This window comes from Fistularia commersonii, chromosome 2, assembly GCF_037954325.1.
Source record: "Fistularia commersonii isolate RoL2024-O1a breed Wild chromosome 2, RoL_Fcom_v1.0, whole genome shotgun sequence".
In the NCBI taxonomy this organism is placed as follows: Eukaryota; Metazoa; Chordata; class Actinopteri; order Syngnathiformes; family Fistulariidae; genus Fistularia; species Fistularia commersonii.
Window position 1 is genome coordinate 9,174,066 of NC_141285.1, and position 20,337 is coordinate 9,194,402.

Consider the following 20,337-nt stretch of genomic DNA (forward strand, 5'->3'; position numbering starts at 1 on the left):
TTTGTGAAGATTTTGCAGCATATGCCATTTGAATAGTTTGAGGACCATACTTTGGAATCTATCTTGAGGTTATATTCCCACTAATCGATAGAAAACATTCAGACATCCAAAATTACTCATTTATCAGCCCAAATCTCAGTCAGCCCAGACGCATTAACAACCACCAGGTAACAAAGTTCCAACTTCTGAGGATAGAGATGCTATCATCTGACATCCAGCATCTGAGAATACAGTGAAGTGCTGTTACTATAAGAATATCCCTCCTTGGAAAGTTGGAAATACTCACGAGGTCCAAAATTAGTCACTTTATAAACTGCCATGTTGTGGTTTAGTAAAATAATGTTACAGAGTTGCTAATGTTAACATGACAAACTGGATGAAATTTTGACCATGTGGATATTTTAATGATGCACTACGGCTTCTGTGTGTATAATAATAGCTGAAAAATCGGATATTTGCAGTGATTCATGTTTTGCTAGCTTATTGATTTTGAGTAGAACACTTCTGAATAGGGATCCTCCTCAAATCCTTACTGCCTAAATAAACAAATTAATCCAGGTGCTTTGCATTATGTCATGGGTAAAATCCAATTCAAACTAAACAGCAAAGGAGGTCAATAAGTTTTAGCAACCCGAAAAAATGTGTAGAATGGGCTGAAGCAAAACACCATTTTAATATTGATCATTACTATTATTTTGTTATTCCTCAAGTTTTTTAACCATCTGATCCCCTTATTCATAAACCTGAGTTGCACTAAAAACACAAACCTTGATTTCAAGATCCTCATTACTAAACCAGGTGTTATGGACTTGGGAAAAATTGCCACAGCCTGCCCAAACTCACAGCTTTTTATTATTTATTAATTACCTTACTTTTACAAGCTGGAGAATTCAGTAATTTACTGAGGCCTGCTGGCAGGGAGGTTGAGGAGGAGGTTTTTTCCAGCCCTGGGGAACAAAGGGCCTTCTCAGGTTAGTTAGAATGTCCAGTAGTTCTGTATCCAGATGGAAAGCAATTTTCTCCCATTTTATTATTATTAAATACACTGGACAAAAGAGGATGTGTACAAAAAAATATTGTGAACTGTAGCAAAAATATATACGAAGCTATTTTTTCCCTCACTGACAATGAAAGGTAGATACCACTTTGCATTCACTGCGCAAACTAGCAAACTTCCATCACTTTTTCTGATGTCGGTGCATCCAATTCACATGTATCTGGTTGTATAGAAGAAGCCGAAGAAGCATGTGCACTTAGTTGGAGTAGAATAATGATCATGCAGTACCTCACTCTCACTACATTCGCTGGGGTCATCACCATGAATGGCCATCTGGTAGCGGGTATACAACGCCGCCGACTGCTGATAGGACGCTGTGAATTGAGGGTCCTCAAAGCTGACAGGCACTAGCCTCACCTTCAAGCACAAGGTATAGATGAAAAGGAGCAATAAGCCGCAGGGTCAGCTTTTGTTTGAGAATGAGTGCAAATAAATGTAAGATAAGTACTGTTTTTAAGGGGAGGAGAGAAGAGCGTGCACTGAAGGGATGACGGTGAAGAAATAAAAAAGTAATATGTTTAAAACAGTGTTATACAAGTACGTTGGTATTTTAGGGTTCATGTCAGTCTCCTTGTCCTCAAGGCAGCTGATTACGCAGCGGGTCTGTTTTCAGTTTGAATCAGTGGTTTTATTGTTCCACAAAAAGGAAACATGAGTGCAAGCAAACAATAAGATTCTTGGAGTGTGTTTTCAAAATAATGGGATGACGGGTAACTTGAAGATGAGGCTAGTGCACGGTCCAGCTTTTGCCACAGACTGTTTGGAAAGAAGTGGGGAATGAAGACTCAACACACTGTGTTGGTGAGAACAATGTCCAGATTCCCAAACAGCAGCCGTCTTAAATCACAATCAGTTGGGCAACAAACATACTGTTGTCCTGTATTTGAGGCTCCTCACAAGGAGGTAAATGAGGTTGGACATACTGTGAACACAGAAAATCTATCAATCATGAGGAAAGAAGGGGTTCTTGGGGGGCACAGACCTAAATGTGTGAAGGGTGGAAGAACTTGGCTGACTAGCTGGCCCCCCAAAAACAAAAAAGCCTAAGACTAACAACCCTGCTGGCAGACTGAAGGCCAAGTCAGACACCTGGAGAAACACTGCTCTCAAGCCCAGCGTATGGAAACATTTTTCACTCCATTTCCTCTCCTTTTGAATTTTGCTCTTTCATAGATACCTGCTCTTCAATGCATTAACCTTTATTGTCTATCTAATATATTGACACCCAAAAGTCTTAACTGCTCATCAATAAAATAAATTTCCACTTTGTCCAATTTCATCAACTTCATACCAATGAATGATTCTATGAGAAAGAAAGTAAATAACATTAATTATTAAAAACATTAATAACAATAACAATAATAATAATAATTTAAAAAAAAAGTATACAAAAAATTTAAGCTATACAAGACATTTTTCTGCAAGATCATCCTGTCTTTTTCGCTGTAGAACCCCCACCCCGACTGTCCTGGGTACCCCGACAACAATGCAACCTAGGACCATCACCCTCTGACCTGGCTCTCAGAGGGTTTGTCAGGAGGGTCCTTGTGAACGGCCATCTGGTAGAGTTTGTACACCTGGTAGGAGGCGTCAAAAGAGGCTTTGAACTGCAGGCTAGGGGGATTGGAGCGCACTAGTCTCACCTTCAAAAAAAAATTGGCAGACAGTAGTTAAAATCAAAATTAAAATTTTGTAGAAAAACAAAGTCTTATTGAAGAAGAAGTGCAAAATATGAAGAGACAGTAAAAGGATGAGGTGAGACTGAAAGAAATAAAACTTCTCCGAGCTGGATGACAGGGACAGACTATTTATTGATTTATAAACAAAAAGATGATTTCTAGCTTTTGATTGTAGCATTTGCAGGTCATTTGTTTCTACAACACAACTGTGGATTGATGGGAAAACCAAATAATACATAGAGGGGTGTGTGAGATTTTCCATTAGGACACAAAAATGACAGTTACCCATGATTGAATGCGTTAGTTAAATAAAAAGTTAGTTAATAAGAGTTAGTTAGTTTAAAACAATCACCAGCCCATTTACTGTTGTGTATGAGCCCCTTTCTTGTGCTTCACCATGTCATCTGAAACTAACAATGGTTACTTTAATAGTGTGACAGTATTCTCTGGATGGTTTTATAATTGTTATATTACGGTTTTGGCTGCTGTAAGCCCAGGCTGCTGTGTTTTGGCCTGGTCTCTTCTCTCTTTCCTGTGTGCCCTCCTTTACAGGTTGGGGATCATTTATACTGGTGTGCTACTATAAACCTGTTTTTTTTTTCTCTCTCGTCACCAGTCCTGGTGTACTTAAACTCCCCGCGTCTCAGTGTTCAGCGCCAAATAGTGGTCAGCACATTGTCTCCTGATTTGCTATACAGGAAAACCATGACTGCCTCCGCCCATCCTTCGCCTGACTACCTGTGCTACTCTTTTGATGCTTGACCTTTTTCTGATTTGATATTGTTCCTGACCCCCTGTGTCATGCCCTCAATCTCGTTTGCCTAAACTAAACTGCATTGTGGCAATAGCAAAACTAACCCTGGCATCCACCTAACAATATCAACTCTTAATCGCTTGTCTAACTGTTCTAATACCTGATGTAAATATCTGTGTGCATTTGACCCAAAAGAGATACTGCGACTCAGCAGGAGGAACAATGAATCCATGTTCAGCTAAAATACTTTGAAGCCAAATGAAAGAGACAAAAAGTTAAGTAATAAAAGCTAAATAATGTGATTCATAAGTACATATGTATTACGGGGGGAGCTCCAGGGGAGCTCAATATATTCCTGTATAAGGAGATATGTGGAAAGAAAAAGGCGCCAATTGTTTCTAGAATCACATACACTGAAGAAGAATTAAACTTACACATCCTTCAGCACAATTTCATTAACCTTCAACAATTGGAAGCTTTTTTTGGCCACGAAGGCTCTGTCATTTGAATCCTTGGCACAGACAGGATAAGAGGCTTGAACTTAGGGTTTGTTTGATTTGGATCTAAGAGCGTCTCTCTCATATGACCACTTGGCATCTACATCCTTAAGTCAAACAGAAACACAGGTTCGATTACATGAAAGAAAAACGCTTAAGCTTAGTCTTTTTAATTTAGTTCAAAATCTAAAGTTATATTTTCATAGGATGACCTGCTTGTGGTGAACCAACCAGGAATATAGTGGACAGCATGAAAATGAACTCTTACATTGTTAAAACAACATTAACAAGTCTGATACTTGAACACCTCAAGAATGTTCAAACAGAGCCACAAACTACTTGTGGTTTTGGATGCTTTTAATTCAAATGAGAGACGTGGATTCATCACACCTTCTTTGTGTAAGACTGTTCTCAAAACTTTTTTTTTTTAGTTATGTACCCCCTTTGAAATGTTTCTATATAAATATGTAATACGATAATAGTTGGACCAGACTATAAGTCATTCGGCCAATTTTATCAGCATACAAAGCACTTTTAAAGTCATTGTTTGTTTGTTATCTTTGTTTTTATTTCATGTCAGTTATTTGACTCAAAATGCAAATTAAAGATGACACTGTTCTATTCTTGTTTTCTTTTTTTTCAAGATGTTTTCACTATCTAAAATCCAATATTGTCTGTCTCTACATATTATAGCCAGCATCTATGTACTGCAGTTAGATTAAGTGAAGCCAGAATCTTTATTTACCCAAATATTGTCATTTGGCTTCATATTTAAGGTAGATTTAGAATGAATACATCATTACATTTACTCCGAACTTTCTTGATATAAAACTAAGAAATTGTGATGGTGCATTCTGTTTTTGCCCTCAAATTTAAGAAGAAAATATGCAAAGGCTGAAAGTATTTGTAATTCTCAATGGTTCAGTGAAAACAGCATTTTATAGTGATTTACGTTAAATTTATGTTATGAAGAGATTTTCAAGTACTCAGTGTACTCGATAGTAGGTCAACAAAGTCACTGGCCCTGACTGAGGTATGCATTGTTCTTCAAAAAATTTCTGCATTTGGTTTTCACTTGTAGTGTTATAAATAATTGCTTTCTCTGCAAAGATGTTGTCCTACTGGCTAAACTGACATAGTTTCCCAACTCATATCCTTGAGTACCTTGTAAGGAAGCATCTAACCACATTGTCCTTCTTCCTAATGACGGATTACCACTAATTTTTTCACCAATGTTTATGTGCAAAATAAAGGCCTACCTATGAACATAGGGGAACTAAAGGAAATTAAGATGATAATTAAGGTGGAAAGTGTATAGACTGTGACAACACTTTTGAGGGGTACACTGTTAATGCATGCCACACTTCCATGAGGTGCCTGAGTCATGTTGCCACACTGACCCCTGGTGGATAACAGTTGCTGCTGGAACATAACTGATTTTTATTTCTCGTTGCTATGTATTAAAATTACTTTGAAACAAGCAAAGCAGATGACAGAGGAGTTTTTTCGTTTTGCTTTTCTGACTTTGGTGGCCTTCTGTATTTTTTTAAAAAGCGTATGAATGCTCAGCATTTTCTCCTCATACGCAAGTCGAGTAGAGTGACATGTTTAACAGACGTATTTATGAAAGTGAGTTTTACCCATTTGATCTGTGATCTATGAATCTACATTTTTGAGCTTACGGCTGAACCGAACAATAAAGAGCTACTCAACTCAAAAAGATCCTATAAATTATTTGACATCCAAATAATTATTTGGGCACAAATTTCATGCAGCCTGTCCACGTGTTCTTCACTTTAAAGTTTAAAGATGCCAAATGGAAGTATTGCATTAAATCTATCCTGTAGGACAAATAATTGACTGTCACTGGTGAAAGGTATCAGTGTGAACTCTGACATTGCATAACTGGGCCATAATTGCCTATAATTGCATTAATCCATGAAGAAGTACGGACTCGAGGGATGATTGATAGCAGATACTATCTGGTTCATCACTACATCTAGTTCAAATCTGACCAAAGAATTACATTACTCTATCATCCTCAGCTTGAGGCCTTACTGGCATCTTTCTGAATTGTTTTGCTTCCTGCCAAAGGGTCATTTCCAAGTCCTCTGATACAGATGGAGCAGTGGTTTTAATGTCATCAGCAGGGTAACCTGACCGAGTTTGTGTGGTGTGCCTGTGGTTACATTGAAATTATTGGTAGAGGTAGTTTTTCCAGCATGCTTTGGCAAGCTAGTTTCTCCACACTCAGAAACACATGGTGAAGTCACCGGGGCTACAAAAGAAGGAATCTAGAAGATCCAAACATCTTACAAATGCATGAGCAATTTTTCAATGGCCTCAATGGGCTGGTGCTTATTTTTGACATACAGGTACCATAATAGAAAGAGACACTATTCCTGCTTACCTCAAGGCAATGAGAGGAATTTTCAGGCAGTTTTTCTTTGATGAAATCTTCCAGGGTTTTGGCTTGGTTGGTCTGTGTAAGAGGGGGTGAGGTTTGGCTAACTGAAGATGAGACTGCATCAGCATTTTGTCTCATTTGTTCTTTCTGATGATGACGTTCCTTCCTCACATCTTTGGCCTTACGACAAGGGGGTCGGTTTGGATCTACTCCAATACCTGCAAAAAAGAGAAAAATTATATCTCCAAAGGTACTGTGTGAACATCATTCTTAATTAAGGGTATAGTGAAGGACTGTGATATCGCACTACATACTGTATTTGTAATGTTTGCAACGCAGACCTTCTGAGTGTGCTGAGGATAATTGTAGTGTTCATACTTGATACCTGGGTACTTGGATACTTCCAACTTCTGCTTACATAAGGTTTTGGGTTTCGTCAGTTAGGGTTAGGGTTAGGTTATGGTTAGGGTTAGAGGAGTACTTTCACATTCAACTTGACTTAAGTGTCAAATCAAAACTTTTTATTATCTAAATGACCCATATCAGTATGTTGCTATTGAATGCTTTTGGATAAATCTCAGTTTCTGAATAGTTCTATGTTTTAATATACTATTTTAGATAGAAAATGCAGAATAAGTTTACTGCTTTCCTTGTTGATTTAAGACAGTTGATCCACATAGTGGCACATACCTGTAGTTGTCCTACACCTTCTCTGCAAGAAGAACATATCCTAAAATGTATTGCTATGTTTTCAGCTTATAAAGATACATTTTCCATTCTATTCTTCAGACATAGTGAGGAGAATGTTGTTGAACCATAATGAATTACATAATGCTAAATTATTCAAATAATCATATTGGTTGATACATTTTTGTTTTATTTTGTTTTTTTCCTTTGAACAGAAAAAGTAAAAAAAAAATCTAATCAGAAGCAGTAGTAATAAATATAGCTGTCAAATACATTTAAAGAAGAAAGGCATATATTGGTTAAATTAAAAGTTCTCTGCACAGCAAGGATCACTTGTTGCTCTGCATGCAATACATTCATATGCTTTTTTCGTAATCACGTGATCTTCCTGCAAGATCTGGGCTTTTAATTTATTTAACAAATGGAAAACATATTAGGAAGTTGGCTTTTATCATTCTCCTAAATATTTTTGAAATACAGATCAATGAGAAATGACACTACAGTGATATTTTCTTCATAAGTTCAGTACAAATTTACTCCAAGTATCAGAGATAGTGAGTAAAGGTGAGGTTAGTGGTTTGATCATGTTGCTTATCCAGTCAACATTTCTTGTTGCCATGATTTTTAGTCGATGAGGCCATGCACTAGTCTCTTTAACTTAATAGTTAAATTAAGTTAGCTTTTAACTTAGCTTTTGACTCAGTGATAAATTTGCTCACTGTTCAAGAATGAGTTGAAATAAAGGCAGCGACAAGAAATAACTCCAAAAATATTTTGGGGCAAAAAATGAATTCACCCTCACTAAATATTCAGATAAAAACTAGTATGATAGATGCTGGATGAGGCAACAGATTTTACATTACAACTTGTTTAATACTCTATATAGCAATAAAACATCCTGAACAGCTTCTGAAGATATGTGTGTACAGAAAAAAGATCCCTGCACTCTTCCCCAATGACTGAAAGGCTCAATCATTGCAGACATGTTTGAACCAAAAGGGTTTATTAGTGATCATTTTTTCCAAAAGATGTCAAACATTTTCTGAGGCGACACAGTCTCTCCGTCACCCGCCCTTCTGCACTACCTTTTCCTCCACCACCTCCTGGGATCTTGCCAAGCCCTCCAGATCCCTGGGCATCCCATGTCAACAGTTCATACACCCACATCCTGTTTGGAGCTATAAGGAAACGACAACCATTTCCTGCTTATCGTACTGCCTGCCGCGACCATCAGCCCTTTGACGAACTTTCGACTGACGATGGTGGTACGTGACACATGGTATTTGCTAAGGTTCACTGACAGCACGCAGCCTCAGCTGAGCTGAGCTTAAGGTCCTACTTTTCGACCAAGTCTGCCAGCATCTGTCTGTAGTTGATAACAGCAAGAACTGTAAGCAGATGCTGGCTTATTAGACCTGTTTAGCGGGGTAGCAGTCGACCCCAAAAATTTTGGTTGACTGAAATTTGACTCAATCTTCATTTAAAGTACTGGTCGATGCTTTGTATTTATTTTGTGAAAACTGAAGCAGGTGTTTGTTAATGATTCAACAAGGCTTCCCTTTTTTGTCTATGTTTGGGGAAATTATCTGTTTTTAACCTTTGAGAGAACATGGAAGACTGTTATGTCAAAACCAGTGCAGACAAACTTGAAATATTTGCAACATCAAGTACATCATTGGTCAAGCATCCTTGCAGATAGCAGGGAGGGTAGTTATCTGGAATTTTGCTGGTGGTTAAATCCCCAATTTAATGTTTGAATAGGAGACAAAATAATCGGTGGGATACTGCTAATCATTTTTATATTACAAAATAAGTATATATAATTACTATGAATTGACAAGAGTTCATGGAAGAAAAAGGTTTTATACAGCTAAAAGTGTGAAATCATGACACAAAGTCCAGCAGAGGATTAAAAAATCACAGCACACAAAGAATTAAAATACTTTAAAAAGTGTGAAATTGGCAGGGCGGGCTCTTAGCACGTTCCCCCTGTTTCCGGAAATAATGGATTAACCCTACGAGGCCACTGAGAGGAAGCAATTTTCTCCCAATGAAAGTAAATTCGACTTTTGGTCCCACAGGAGCATACCAACTCAATCCACCGACAAACAGACTGGAGTGCATTAGAACTAAGTTAACTTAAAGCTAATTTTCTTGCATCAAAGCAAAACTGCACAAAATAAAGGCTAGAATAACATGTCGCATTTTTTGACCAGGGAAGCCTATTACACTGCATTTGTTGATTGACAAATATCTTGCAATGATATGATCAATCAGCCATATAACATCAAAAAAAACTATGTTTAAAACACTAAAAATGGAAGGGAAAAAAAAAAAAAAAAAGGATGTGTTGGGTTGCATGTTGATTTATGTGATCAGTGCTAAAATTTGTGCTGGGGCTCCTTAAATTATCACAAAGGCACATGGGGGTTAAAAGTGGAAATGGTTAAGATGAAGTCTGACAGATCAGTTCCTGTGAAGGACTCCTGTGGCAGTCGTTAGCACATCATATGAACTATGACCATCAGTCTCAGCGCCTCCCTAAGGTCACATACAACTCTCAAAATGCTGGGTTTTTAGAAATGGGACACACAGCACTGCTTATCATGTGCACAATAGGCATCAAACATATTTACTTCAGGAGAAATCCTTTTTCCGTTTATGTGCAAACACTTAAATATTAATGTGCAGAGTTGTTTTAAGCACAGGTGCTTGACCTACATGGGGAGCAGATATTTGTGTGATAATCCAACCCAATTTATTGATCAAAGTAAAGTTATCTCAGCAAAAAAAATCCTGCAACAAAACCTTGACAAAAAAAAAACATTTTGACCCATCTAAGAGTGGGTTCAGTGACTGCAGCTGCCTGGTTGTTGAGTGACTCAGTCACACATGAAATATTTTTTACAATCAAAGGAACACACTATTTCATGGCCATCATTCAAAACTGAACAGACAAAGTCACAGCTATGGACATTGAATGTACGACTGATTCCAGACAAGACTTCCCTATTAATCCACATTCTTTGTACCCGATTAAGATGAGAAATATACAACAACCATCATGCTGCCAACATATGCACAGGGACATAATGTTTATCCATTTTGTTTAATTCCCCCTTTAACTTGAAGGTTATTCTGTTTGTTAACCTGGCCCACAAGCACAATTCTAAGCTTTGGTCCAGTATCCAGGTGTTTTGAATCTGTTGCCATCAAAAAAATTGCACTATGTTCCCATCTTCAGTTTCCATTGTTTCTCTTTCCCTCTATCCTCAGTTGTTCTTTGTTGGCCATCAAAGTTTCTTTCATGTTTTCACCATTTAAGCAAGTTTTTGGCAACAGCTCTTATTGTTTAAACGGAAATAAAAGCCTATGAAAATAGTATGGTCTGAGTGACTGAGGAACTGTATCGTTTTTGAGCCCCCTGAGGTAAATACATGATCTGAGGTGATAGACTATAAAAATAACAACTTACTTGACCAACAACTTACTTATCTTACATTTAGCACTTACAAACTCAATGGATTTTATTTTTTGATGCACTCTACAACAGAATCTGTGAATATGCTTCTGAATGTGTTTCCCGGCTCTATATAAGCTATACTACAGAGAGACATCCATGTTTTCTCAGGCGAAAATGGTTACACGCCCGGAGCAATAAAGAACTCTAGTCATAAAGCTCAAGGAAAGACATATCCAGGTGCTTTCTGTTGGAGGTGAATGAGGGGGGGAGTGGAGAACGCCAGCTCAACGTAATAAATTTTGCTTTGTTATCTACCTGAAAGGGTATTTTTTCCCTCACATGAGGAAGGAAAGTTTAGTGCTAAAACATGTAAGAAATGAAGCCTATTGACACTACTGAAAATTTTGTGTCTGCCTAAACCACAGTCAAATCCATATTCTGATTTGGACATCAGAATATGTCATCCTTGCCTACTCCATTATGATCTGTGGGCTAATTCTAAGTGGATACATGAGAGAATAAACAGTGATTTTTGGCTTGAATGTGAACAGCTGTTTGACATGCAACTTCCTGTGTATAGTAGGGGGTTTGTTATCTCTTCCTTATTAGTGTAATTAATGCACAACAGAGTTGGCTGAGGATATCATGAACTGGGGTACAGGAAGAACATATAGGCCCAGAACAGTCAGACCCCTCAAATCAACCACAAAACTGCATATCCTTGAGTCTATCACAATATTCAGAGTGACACCCAGTGGCAAGAAATTGAACTTCAGACCGACAAATTGTTAGGTGTCTGAAGATCCTGGTGCACCTACTAAGGAGTTTGTAACCCCAGTAGTACGGATCTTATTGGGTATGAATGGAAGCAAGATCAAATGCCCCCTTGGTCTTCCAAAGACATAAAATATACTTTTATTCATAAACAGGAATATGCAAACGTATGTGTATTACTTTAGATAAATAAATAAAAACCTACAACACAGGATAGTTGGATGGGCCACAAGACCCTGATTCAGAAGATATATTATTATTGGTAAGTGTTATGGTAAACAGTAACTTTCTAGAAGTATTACTAATGAACTTTATTTTGACAATGAATGACAATATATTAACAGTCCTGAATTAATCTGATTCCATGATGACAAAGGCGCTTCCGCTTTGAGTAAACAATTGTTCCTTAACAAGTTCAAAACAGAAATCATCGTCATTTCTTCAGCTGTCTCCCTTGCTGCCATTACTCTTCCCTGTTTCTGGTCCACAGCCTAATGGCAGCAATAGAAATGTATTAGTATAACTTAATGATCAGAATCAAGAATTCTGAGATACTCAAGTACGTTTCCTTGGGCCAAACGTTGAAATTTTAAAATATTATTTTACTATTTTCTTGAACGTTGGAGTTGAATTGGTTACCCTTTCAAAATACTAAAGCACCATGAGGGTCACCAGTAGTACAAAACTTTCCTTCAGTCTCTTCTATCCTAGCACTCCAAAGAGAACTGCTGTTTCAACTCATCAGTACCAGTGATAATTCCTGTTTCAACTCAGGACCTGGGCATCTATTAAAAGATATCTGATAGACTTCTTACCTGGCTTAGGAGCAGTTGTCCTCCCGTGCAGAGAAGGCATTTGACATTTTTTTGCCATTTCTGAAGTTGTAGGTTTGTCATCTGGGGCTTCCTTCTGAACTTCTGTGACAGGAGGAGACTCTGCTATTTCCTTCTGAATGTCACTCGTAGGACTCTTCATCTTGGAGTGACAGTCTTCATTTGGTTCCCGTGGTCCTGCATCTTCGCACAATGAGTCCATTGGTTCCCCTGCGAGACATTAAATCAGTACTGCTATACCACCAAAAAACATGTAGTAAGATGACTCAGAAAAGAGCTAATTAAAATAGATTTGTAAGCCTATGCACACACTACAGTTACTGCAGAGAATAGTCACACCATCTTGTCCTTTAGGCATCTCCCCTCCAGAAAGGAATTTGTTCATCTTCTTAAGGATTTTCTTGTGGGATTTGGAAGGCTGGAATTTCAGTACACGGCATCTTAAAGAAAGACACGTAGTTGAAGGTCAGTCTATAACATCCATCCAATTTCCAAAAATAATTCAGTAATAGCAGAGAGGATTACCTGATGGTATACTGTGGACAACACGTTCTGTTCATTATGGGCTTATAAACATACTTCCCACTTCTAAAAAGAAAGACATGGACATTAATTAGAAAATGCATTAATTTTAAAAATAAAAAATATATACATTAGAATTTCAAAAAATGAGAAGTAATATGGAACACATATAAAATAGTGAATATTTGGGTTGGTAATGGGGGTAAAAAGGCAAATATTTACCTTCTCCATCCCCTGTCTATGAGGTCTTGGTAGTCCTCCACTGTCATGGTGTGAGACCACATGCCTGAAGAAAAGCATTTTACTTGTAATTAATGTATGGATTAAACATGCCAATAAATGTTAGTGATAATAAGAGATATGCATGTGATGCTGGATTAATTTGACAATCTGATAATTCACACAATATGCTTGGTTTGATTCCAACACAGATTACTTGCAAGTACAGTATATTTAAGTGTGTGTGGTATATAAAGATTCTGCTCATATTCTGGTGGGATGACCCCTTTTTTTTGTCATCTTGAGTCACAAAGTGTATCCAAAGTGTGTTCCCACAGTACTTTAAGGCCCCAACGGACACACATATTTATTATTTGTAGAAACAGCAGCTTGGATCCTACTTCCCAGAATTGAGGTCTGGTCTCATATGTCAACCTATGACCTTCTCTTTTCTATAATCATATACAGCCTGAAAGTCTGACAACACGACTATCAGTTTTCATGCAGAGCTAGCAGGGGAACTGACTGTAAACCAGTTCACACAATACATACTTGGCTGGTAATAAACTTTTGTTTCCTGTCCCCTGAAACTGGTGCTTTGCCGGTCTCCACAGAGGGGAAAGGTCAGCGCGTTGTGATCTGACACAGAAGTGACTATGAATCAAATATCAATTCTAAAATCAAATCATGTTTTTCTCAAAGAAAAAACAAAATGTTTTTTAAACAGCAGCCCATAAACAACTTGAGAATTTTTTTCAAATTCATATTTTTTTCATGGGCAGCACGGTGGTTAGCGCTTCATGTCAGCATGGGTTTCCTCCATGCTCTCCAGTTTCCTCCAACAGTCCAGAAACATGCAGCAGGTTAATTGGAAAAATTGCCCCGAATGAGTGAGTGACTGAATGTCTGCCTGTATATGTGGCCCTACAATTGACTGGCAGCCAGTCCACGGTGTACCCTGCCCCTCGCCTGATGACAGCTGGGATAAGCTCCAGCGTCCCCTACAACCATGAGTGCAGGATGGGCGGTAGACGATGGATATTTTTTCCTCTTAAATGACAGGGACCACTGTTGGTCAAATGACAGGATACAAAAAGACATATATAATACAGAAGTGAATCAAGTTGGTCTGGAGCACAATATAAGAATGTCCAAGACACTGTAAGATTGTGTAAAAATTAAATATTCATTTATGTATATATTATTTGCACCGTCTTTTAGTACAAGTCAAATTTTATTTTTTGTTATGTATTAGATATGTTTGCAAAATAGAGCAGGTGTTAAAACTTTTCATTTCCTGACAGGAAAATTAAGTATCAAACTTCTGACTGCCAACATTCTAAAAATATTACACACAAATACACACACAAAAAGAGAAAGAGGCTACCCAGGAAGAAGTATAGCACTAAGGAGGCTGAAAAGACAAGGTAAGAGTATAGGGAGCTGCAGCCTAAGGCGATGGTAGAGGTCGTAAAGGCCAAAAAAAGGGTGTACTATGACCTGTATGATATGTTTGACTGGAAAGAGAAAGGGAGACTGATTTATGGGGGACAATGAAGTAGCAGAAATACGTAAAAGTGAAGTAGGGAGGGAATTGAAAAGGATAATGGTACTGATGATATAAATCTGCAGGGGCATGGAACTATCTAGGAAAGATGGGAGTAGAGTGATAGGTGAGCTTTCGTAAACTGCAGTATGGGTCTAATACCTAGAAAGAGTGCTACAGATACAGGAATAGTTTTGAGAATGTTGATGGAGAAGGACAGAGAAGGTCAAAGGGAGTTTTATTGTTCCTTTGTAGATCTAGAAAGAGCCTATAACATGGTGCTAGGAGTGAAGCTGTGGTACTGTAAGTACTGAAAAGTGTCAAGGGTAATGTGCGGTAAAAGTATAAGCCAGAAAGAAAGAAAAGGTTATACACCTTTAAGGGTATAGGGGTGAGACCAGCATTGAAGTATGGTTTAGAGCCAGTGGCACTGAGGAAAGCACAGGAGGCAGAGCTGGAGGTGGCAGAGGTGAAGATGTTGAAATTGTCTTTAGGAGTGACGAGGATGGATAGGATCAGGAATGAGTCCAGAGGGAGAGGACATGTTAGATGTTTTGGAGATAATGTCAAAGAGGCCAGACTGAGATTGTTTGGACAACAGGAGGAACAGTGAATATATTGAAACAAGGATGCTGAGATTAGAACTGCCAGGCAGGAGGCCTGGGGAACACCAAAGAGGAGATTTAAGGATGGAGTGAAAGAGGCCATGAAGTTATTGGTGTGAGAGAAGAGGATGCAGAGAGTAGGGTTACATGGAAGAAGATGACTTGCTATGACAACCCAGGAAGGGAGCAAACAGAAGAAGATGGAAAAGAAAGAGTAAGTGATCAATCTGTTTTCTGAAAATCATGTTAAAATCAGAGCAGAGTGACACAAGGTGAGATTACTTGTTTTCAGGTGATAAAATTATATAATTCCGCTTTTGAAGTTTTTATCAGTCTTTACAACTACTCCATTCAAATGTTCTTGAAATTAGTAAAATGCAATTTTATAGGTTCCCAGTTTTTAGAATGTACTCATAGTATAGCCATAAAATATTCTGGTAGTACAATATTACCATTGAAGTAATCAGGAACCATTGAAGTCAGATGTCATCACAAGTACAACAGAGGCATCTGTCTTTCACTCATGCCAATCCAGTCTCCAGCTTCTAGTGGCATGTAACGCCCACAATAATACAGAGGCAACCATGTGTTGCAGGAAACAGCACTCATGATAAAAATAACTGCACCAATCTTAAAGTGGAAAACACCTGCGCAGAGAGACCCTATAATCCAGGAACTGTGCTTGAATAAAAAATCCTTTGAAATACAGGCTGTTTCTTGTGACTTTCCAGGGAAAAAGAAAAAAACAACAACATCATTGTTTCAAAAAGTAAGTGGGAAAGATACGAAATGACCTACTTACTCATTCCAAACTGACAACAATTAAATAGTTTTTTGACATTATTTGCTCCATATTTTCAAGTCCATTTCACAATAACATGTTTCCAGATATTTTAGAAACACTTTAAGACCCAAGTCAGACTTCCTTCCCGGAAACAGCCATCTCAGCCACATGATACAAAATATCCAGATTACCACTCTTGGATTACAACAGCTCCTGTCTGTGGGCTCTGAGCCCAGTAGCTCAGTGACTGCATTAAGAACTACCCGAGCACTAATAATAGTCAACGTGTCCAACTCCTGCTCACCTCTCCTGAATGAGGAAAGAAGAAAATCCCTACCAATGCTCTGAATGAAGTGAAATGTTCTCATGAATCTCTCCTGGGTTGTCAGTATACAAGTTACAGCGTGGTCTGTGTCATCTCTGGACAGATTCTTGGAATGAACATCAATGTCACCACAGGATGTTGGTACTGTCTACTGACTCTTCCAAGAACTAAGTCATGATTCTGAAATAATTTATTTTACAGAGTGGATAAAAATCCTCCAACCTGGTTTCTAGCTGTTCATTTGGCATACTGTATGAGGAGAAAATATGAGGATAGGTGGTTGATTTAAAAAAATAATGTAGAAAAACCCTGAAAAGGAAATCAGTAGTTGCATATGTTAAATTTGCACATATGTGAATTAAATGTAACAACAACAACAACAACAACAACAATAATAATAAAGTAGAAGACTCTTCAGGGGCCATGACATAAATAAAATGCCCAGACTTAATTTATTTATGAACATGTACATATCACAAGACACTTGACATGTATAGTATTTGGTAGAATGTGTTATAATTAGTGGTATGTATGTACAAGCACACCAGAAATTGATCCATTCAGTGAGGATGGTTTCCAGATGGTCAATTAAGTCATCTGTTGAGGTATCCTCTGGTAAGTGATTGGCCAAGAGGCAAGGTACGTAAATGATGCAATGATTGTGGGTTATAGACCATCGAACTCTCAATAGAGGATTTGTTTTGTGTTTTATATGTTGGGGTTGTTCAGTGATATCCGTGTTCTGGGGGAAAACCAGTTATATGCAAAGAAATGTCAATCACATGAGTGATAATCACCAATGATTATTAAACAACCAATCTAATCGGCTGATCTGTGTCAGACTACATCAGTATGTAGAGTGAGTACACCTTACATACATTGCTGCGGTAAAAAAATAAAATAAAATCTTAACACAGTAATCTGTCAGAATCATTATTTTATTCTCGCGAGAAGAGAGAGTACGGAAACATGTAAGGCACACACCGGTAGTATCTGAAGGTTGGGTGACAGCGAGCCTCTTCAAGAAAGAAAAGGGTGGATACAAGATGGTTACACAAAATTCTTGAGATTACGGACGGAGTCCGCTCCATCTCACTATTCATTTGAGCATAAAATAAGGTTAACATCGCGGGCTTGCATGTCGCCTTGATTTATTAAGTCCATAGTGCGCTGGTTCTTGTCATGCAAGATAAGAGGAAAGCTGCAAGGACGGTCTCATTGACCGTCATTAACAACTTTTACGATAGGTCATTCCATGATAGGACAAGGGGAAAGAGCTTTAGAGGGACTTTTTGTAATCTTTAACTTAAGTGCAAGTATGCATTTCGAAAAATATAACTTCAACACTATGTTTACATTTTGGATTGATAATATTGCTCTCTCTAATTGTTAGTTTCTGACATTTATAAACAAAAAGGCGTTAACACACCTGATACCGGGACTGAAACCAAATATGAGATTCTTAAATTTTCTTCAGGGTGCCGGCAGCGTTACAAGGTTCACATCGTGAAATAAAAGAAAAAAAAATCAAAACCCAGCTACGTACTTAAAATATTCCTTACAGCAGAAGTGCTCTGAAAACATTCACAGACACTTTCTTTGTCTTTATTGTTGTAACAATTTCAAGCATGTACTCTGGAGTAACAGGACTGACATGACCACGGACGACCTATCCTGCTTCTCTATCAGGTTCTACTTAAATAACCACAACGTTCGTTATGCTAGTTTGTTGCTAGTGGATACACTAGCCGGAATGCTATTCAAGCAGCCACCTAACAGTTATAGCTTCAAGAAACCAAATACAAAATTCAAAACTACTGCTTCAATTAAGCTCGAATGAGAAGTAGACTGTATGCGGTTTTTATTTCCTAGATAGGTTCCTAGATGCGAAGGGTAACAGATGCAAGTATTAACGAATCCCATCAAAGCAGCCTTGGATTTCCGATTACTACTACTGTATTTTCCTCACCAAGTTGCTATTTATAACGATGTATCCTTGCCATATCAGATGTCAGTGTGGACACTGAGACAGGAGGTGCATTAGGTAGCTCATTTTCAATCCCAATGTCAATTAACAAATGGCGAGAAGATGAGCTAGTTTGTTAGCATGAGTCGGTTTAGCGACAGGGGCTGGCTCCCGTTCTTAGCCACTTTGACACTTACCGTGAGAAAAGTTTCCGTTTTCATTCTTGCAGTAACCGCAGCGGTAACCATCTTCCCCACCAAAATACTCCACAACCGTGTACGATTTATTTCCTGCCATAGTCAATATCGAAACAGATGACAGAGGAGTTTGTCCAGTGTCCAGCCAAGTAGTGCTGCATATCAAACACCGCCCACTAGCATGACGTCACCAGCGCTGCGTTTTGGGCCACTGGTATAGTTTACACTCTGTAGTTTGAGTAGAAAGGTTAGGTTGCGTCAGGAAGGGCATCCGGCGTAAAACTTTTGCCAAAACCAAACATGCGAATCAAACCTAATGACCAGATCATACCGGATCGGTCGATGCCCGGGTTAACAACGACCGTCATTGGTACTGATGACCTACAGGGAACCAATGGAAACTGGGCTACTGTAGGTCAAAGAAGGAGAGGAGGAAGGCGTGTCTGTAAGCAGAGAGAGAGGAGGAAAGGCAAGAGTCTGGGACAGAGTAAGGGCTTTGAATATCGGGACTATGAAAGGAAATGGTAAAGAGTTGGTCAGCATGATGCAGAGAAGGGTGGATATACTGTGTCCAGGAGACCAGGTGGAAAGGTAGTAAGGCTAGAAGCTTGGGAGCAGGCTTTAAGTTGTACTATCATGGTACTGACAGGAAGATAAATGGGAGCTGGAGTTATCTTGAAGGAGTAGTTTGTTAGAAATGTTCTGGAGGTGAAAAGGATGTGAGACAGACTTATGAGTCTGAAACTGGAAAGTGAAGGTGTGATGCTCAATGTTGATAATGGCTATGCCCCTCAGGTGGGATGTAAGTTTGAGGAGAAGAAGTTCTGGAAGGAGCTAGAAGAAGTGATGCAGAATATCCCCAGAGATGAGAGTGGTAATAGGTGCAGATTTTAATGGGCATGTTGGTTCAGGCAATATAAGGGGTGAAGGAGTCATGGCCAGATTTGGTATAAAGGATAGGAATGCAGAGAGATAGATGATGGTAGATTTTGCAAAAAAGGATAGAAATGGCTGTAGTGAACACCTTTTTTTCCAGAAAAGACAGGAAAATAGGGTAACTTATAAGAGCGGAGGTAGGAGCACACAGGTAGACTACACCTTGTATAGCCAAGGTAGCCTGAAAATTATCAATGACTGTAAAGTAGTTGTAGGTGAGAGTGTAGCTAGAAAGCATAGGATGGTGGTTTGTAGGATGACTCTGGGGACAATGAAGATCAGGAAGACAAAGGCAGAGCAGAGGAAAAAGTGGTGGAAGCTGAAAAGGGAGGAGAGTTGTATGGTTTTCAGGGAGGAGTTGAGAAAGGCTCTGGGTGATTAGAGAGTGCCACCAGATGATTGGACAACTACAGCTAATGTTATCAGGGAGACAGGTAGGAGAGTACTTGGTGGGTCATCTGCAAGGAAAGTTGATAAGGAGACTTTCTGGTGGAATAAGGAAGTGAGGGAGCATATACAGAGAAAGCGGTTTGTAAAGACATAGTGGGACACTAAAAGGACTGAAGAGAACAGACAGGAGTACAGGGAGATACAGCGTAAAGTAAAGATAGTGGCAAAGGCAAAACAAAGGGCATACGATGATTTGTATGCTTGGTTGGACAGTAAGGAAAGAGAGAATGATCAATGCAGGTTGGTGAAACAGAGACAGATGGAAAGGATGTACAACAGGTCCGGGTGATTAAGGATAAAGAGGGAACTATTGACAGATACTAGAAGAGTGATGGGAAGATGGAAAGAGTACTTTGAAGAGCTGATGAATTTGGAAAATGGAAAAAGAGGCAAGGGTAGAAGATGTGACTATTGTAGACCACAAAGTAGCACAGATTAGTAAAAGTGAAGGGAGGAAGGCATTGATGAGGATGAAGAGAGGAAAGGCAGTTTGTCCTGATGATATACCTGTGGAGGTGTCTAAAAGAGGCAGTGGTAGAGTTTCTGACTAGATTATTCAACAGGATCTTAGAGAGTGAGAAGACGCCTGAAGAATGGAGACAAAGGACATGTATGTATACATGCAGGACATGTATG

General features: G+C 38.7%; 1 protein-coding gene across 4 annotated transcripts in view; it reads right to left on the reverse strand.

Moving 5' to 3' along the window:
• ate1 (arginyltransferase 1) overlaps positions 1 to 18,477 on the reverse strand; it is a 58,524-nt gene extending 40,047 nt beyond the window's left edge. The window contains exons 1-8 of one of the 4 annotated variants that reach the window (XM_086166150.1): positions 18,316 to 18,477; positions 12,896 to 12,959; positions 12,677 to 12,739; positions 12,491 to 12,591; positions 12,134 to 12,361; positions 6,398 to 6,612; positions 2,572 to 2,700; positions 1,286 to 1,414 (exon numbers count right to left, since the gene is read on the reverse strand). In XM_086166150.1, coding sequence (XP_086022276.1) covers positions 1,286 to 1,414; positions 2,572 to 2,700; positions 6,398 to 6,612; positions 12,134 to 12,361; positions 12,491 to 12,591; positions 12,677 to 12,739; positions 12,896 to 12,959; positions 18,316 to 18,415 — 1,029 coding nt within the window. In that variant the 5' untranslated portion in view covers positions 18,416 to 18,477. The remainder of the gene's footprint in view (positions 1 to 1,285; positions 1,415 to 2,571; positions 2,701 to 6,397; positions 6,613 to 12,133; positions 12,362 to 12,490; positions 12,592 to 12,676; positions 12,740 to 12,895; positions 12,960 to 18,315) is intronic. The other 3 variants (XM_086166134.1, XM_086166125.1, XM_086166142.1) reach the window with 3 other exon arrangements.
• Positions 18,478 to 20,337: the final 1,860 nt, after the last annotated feature.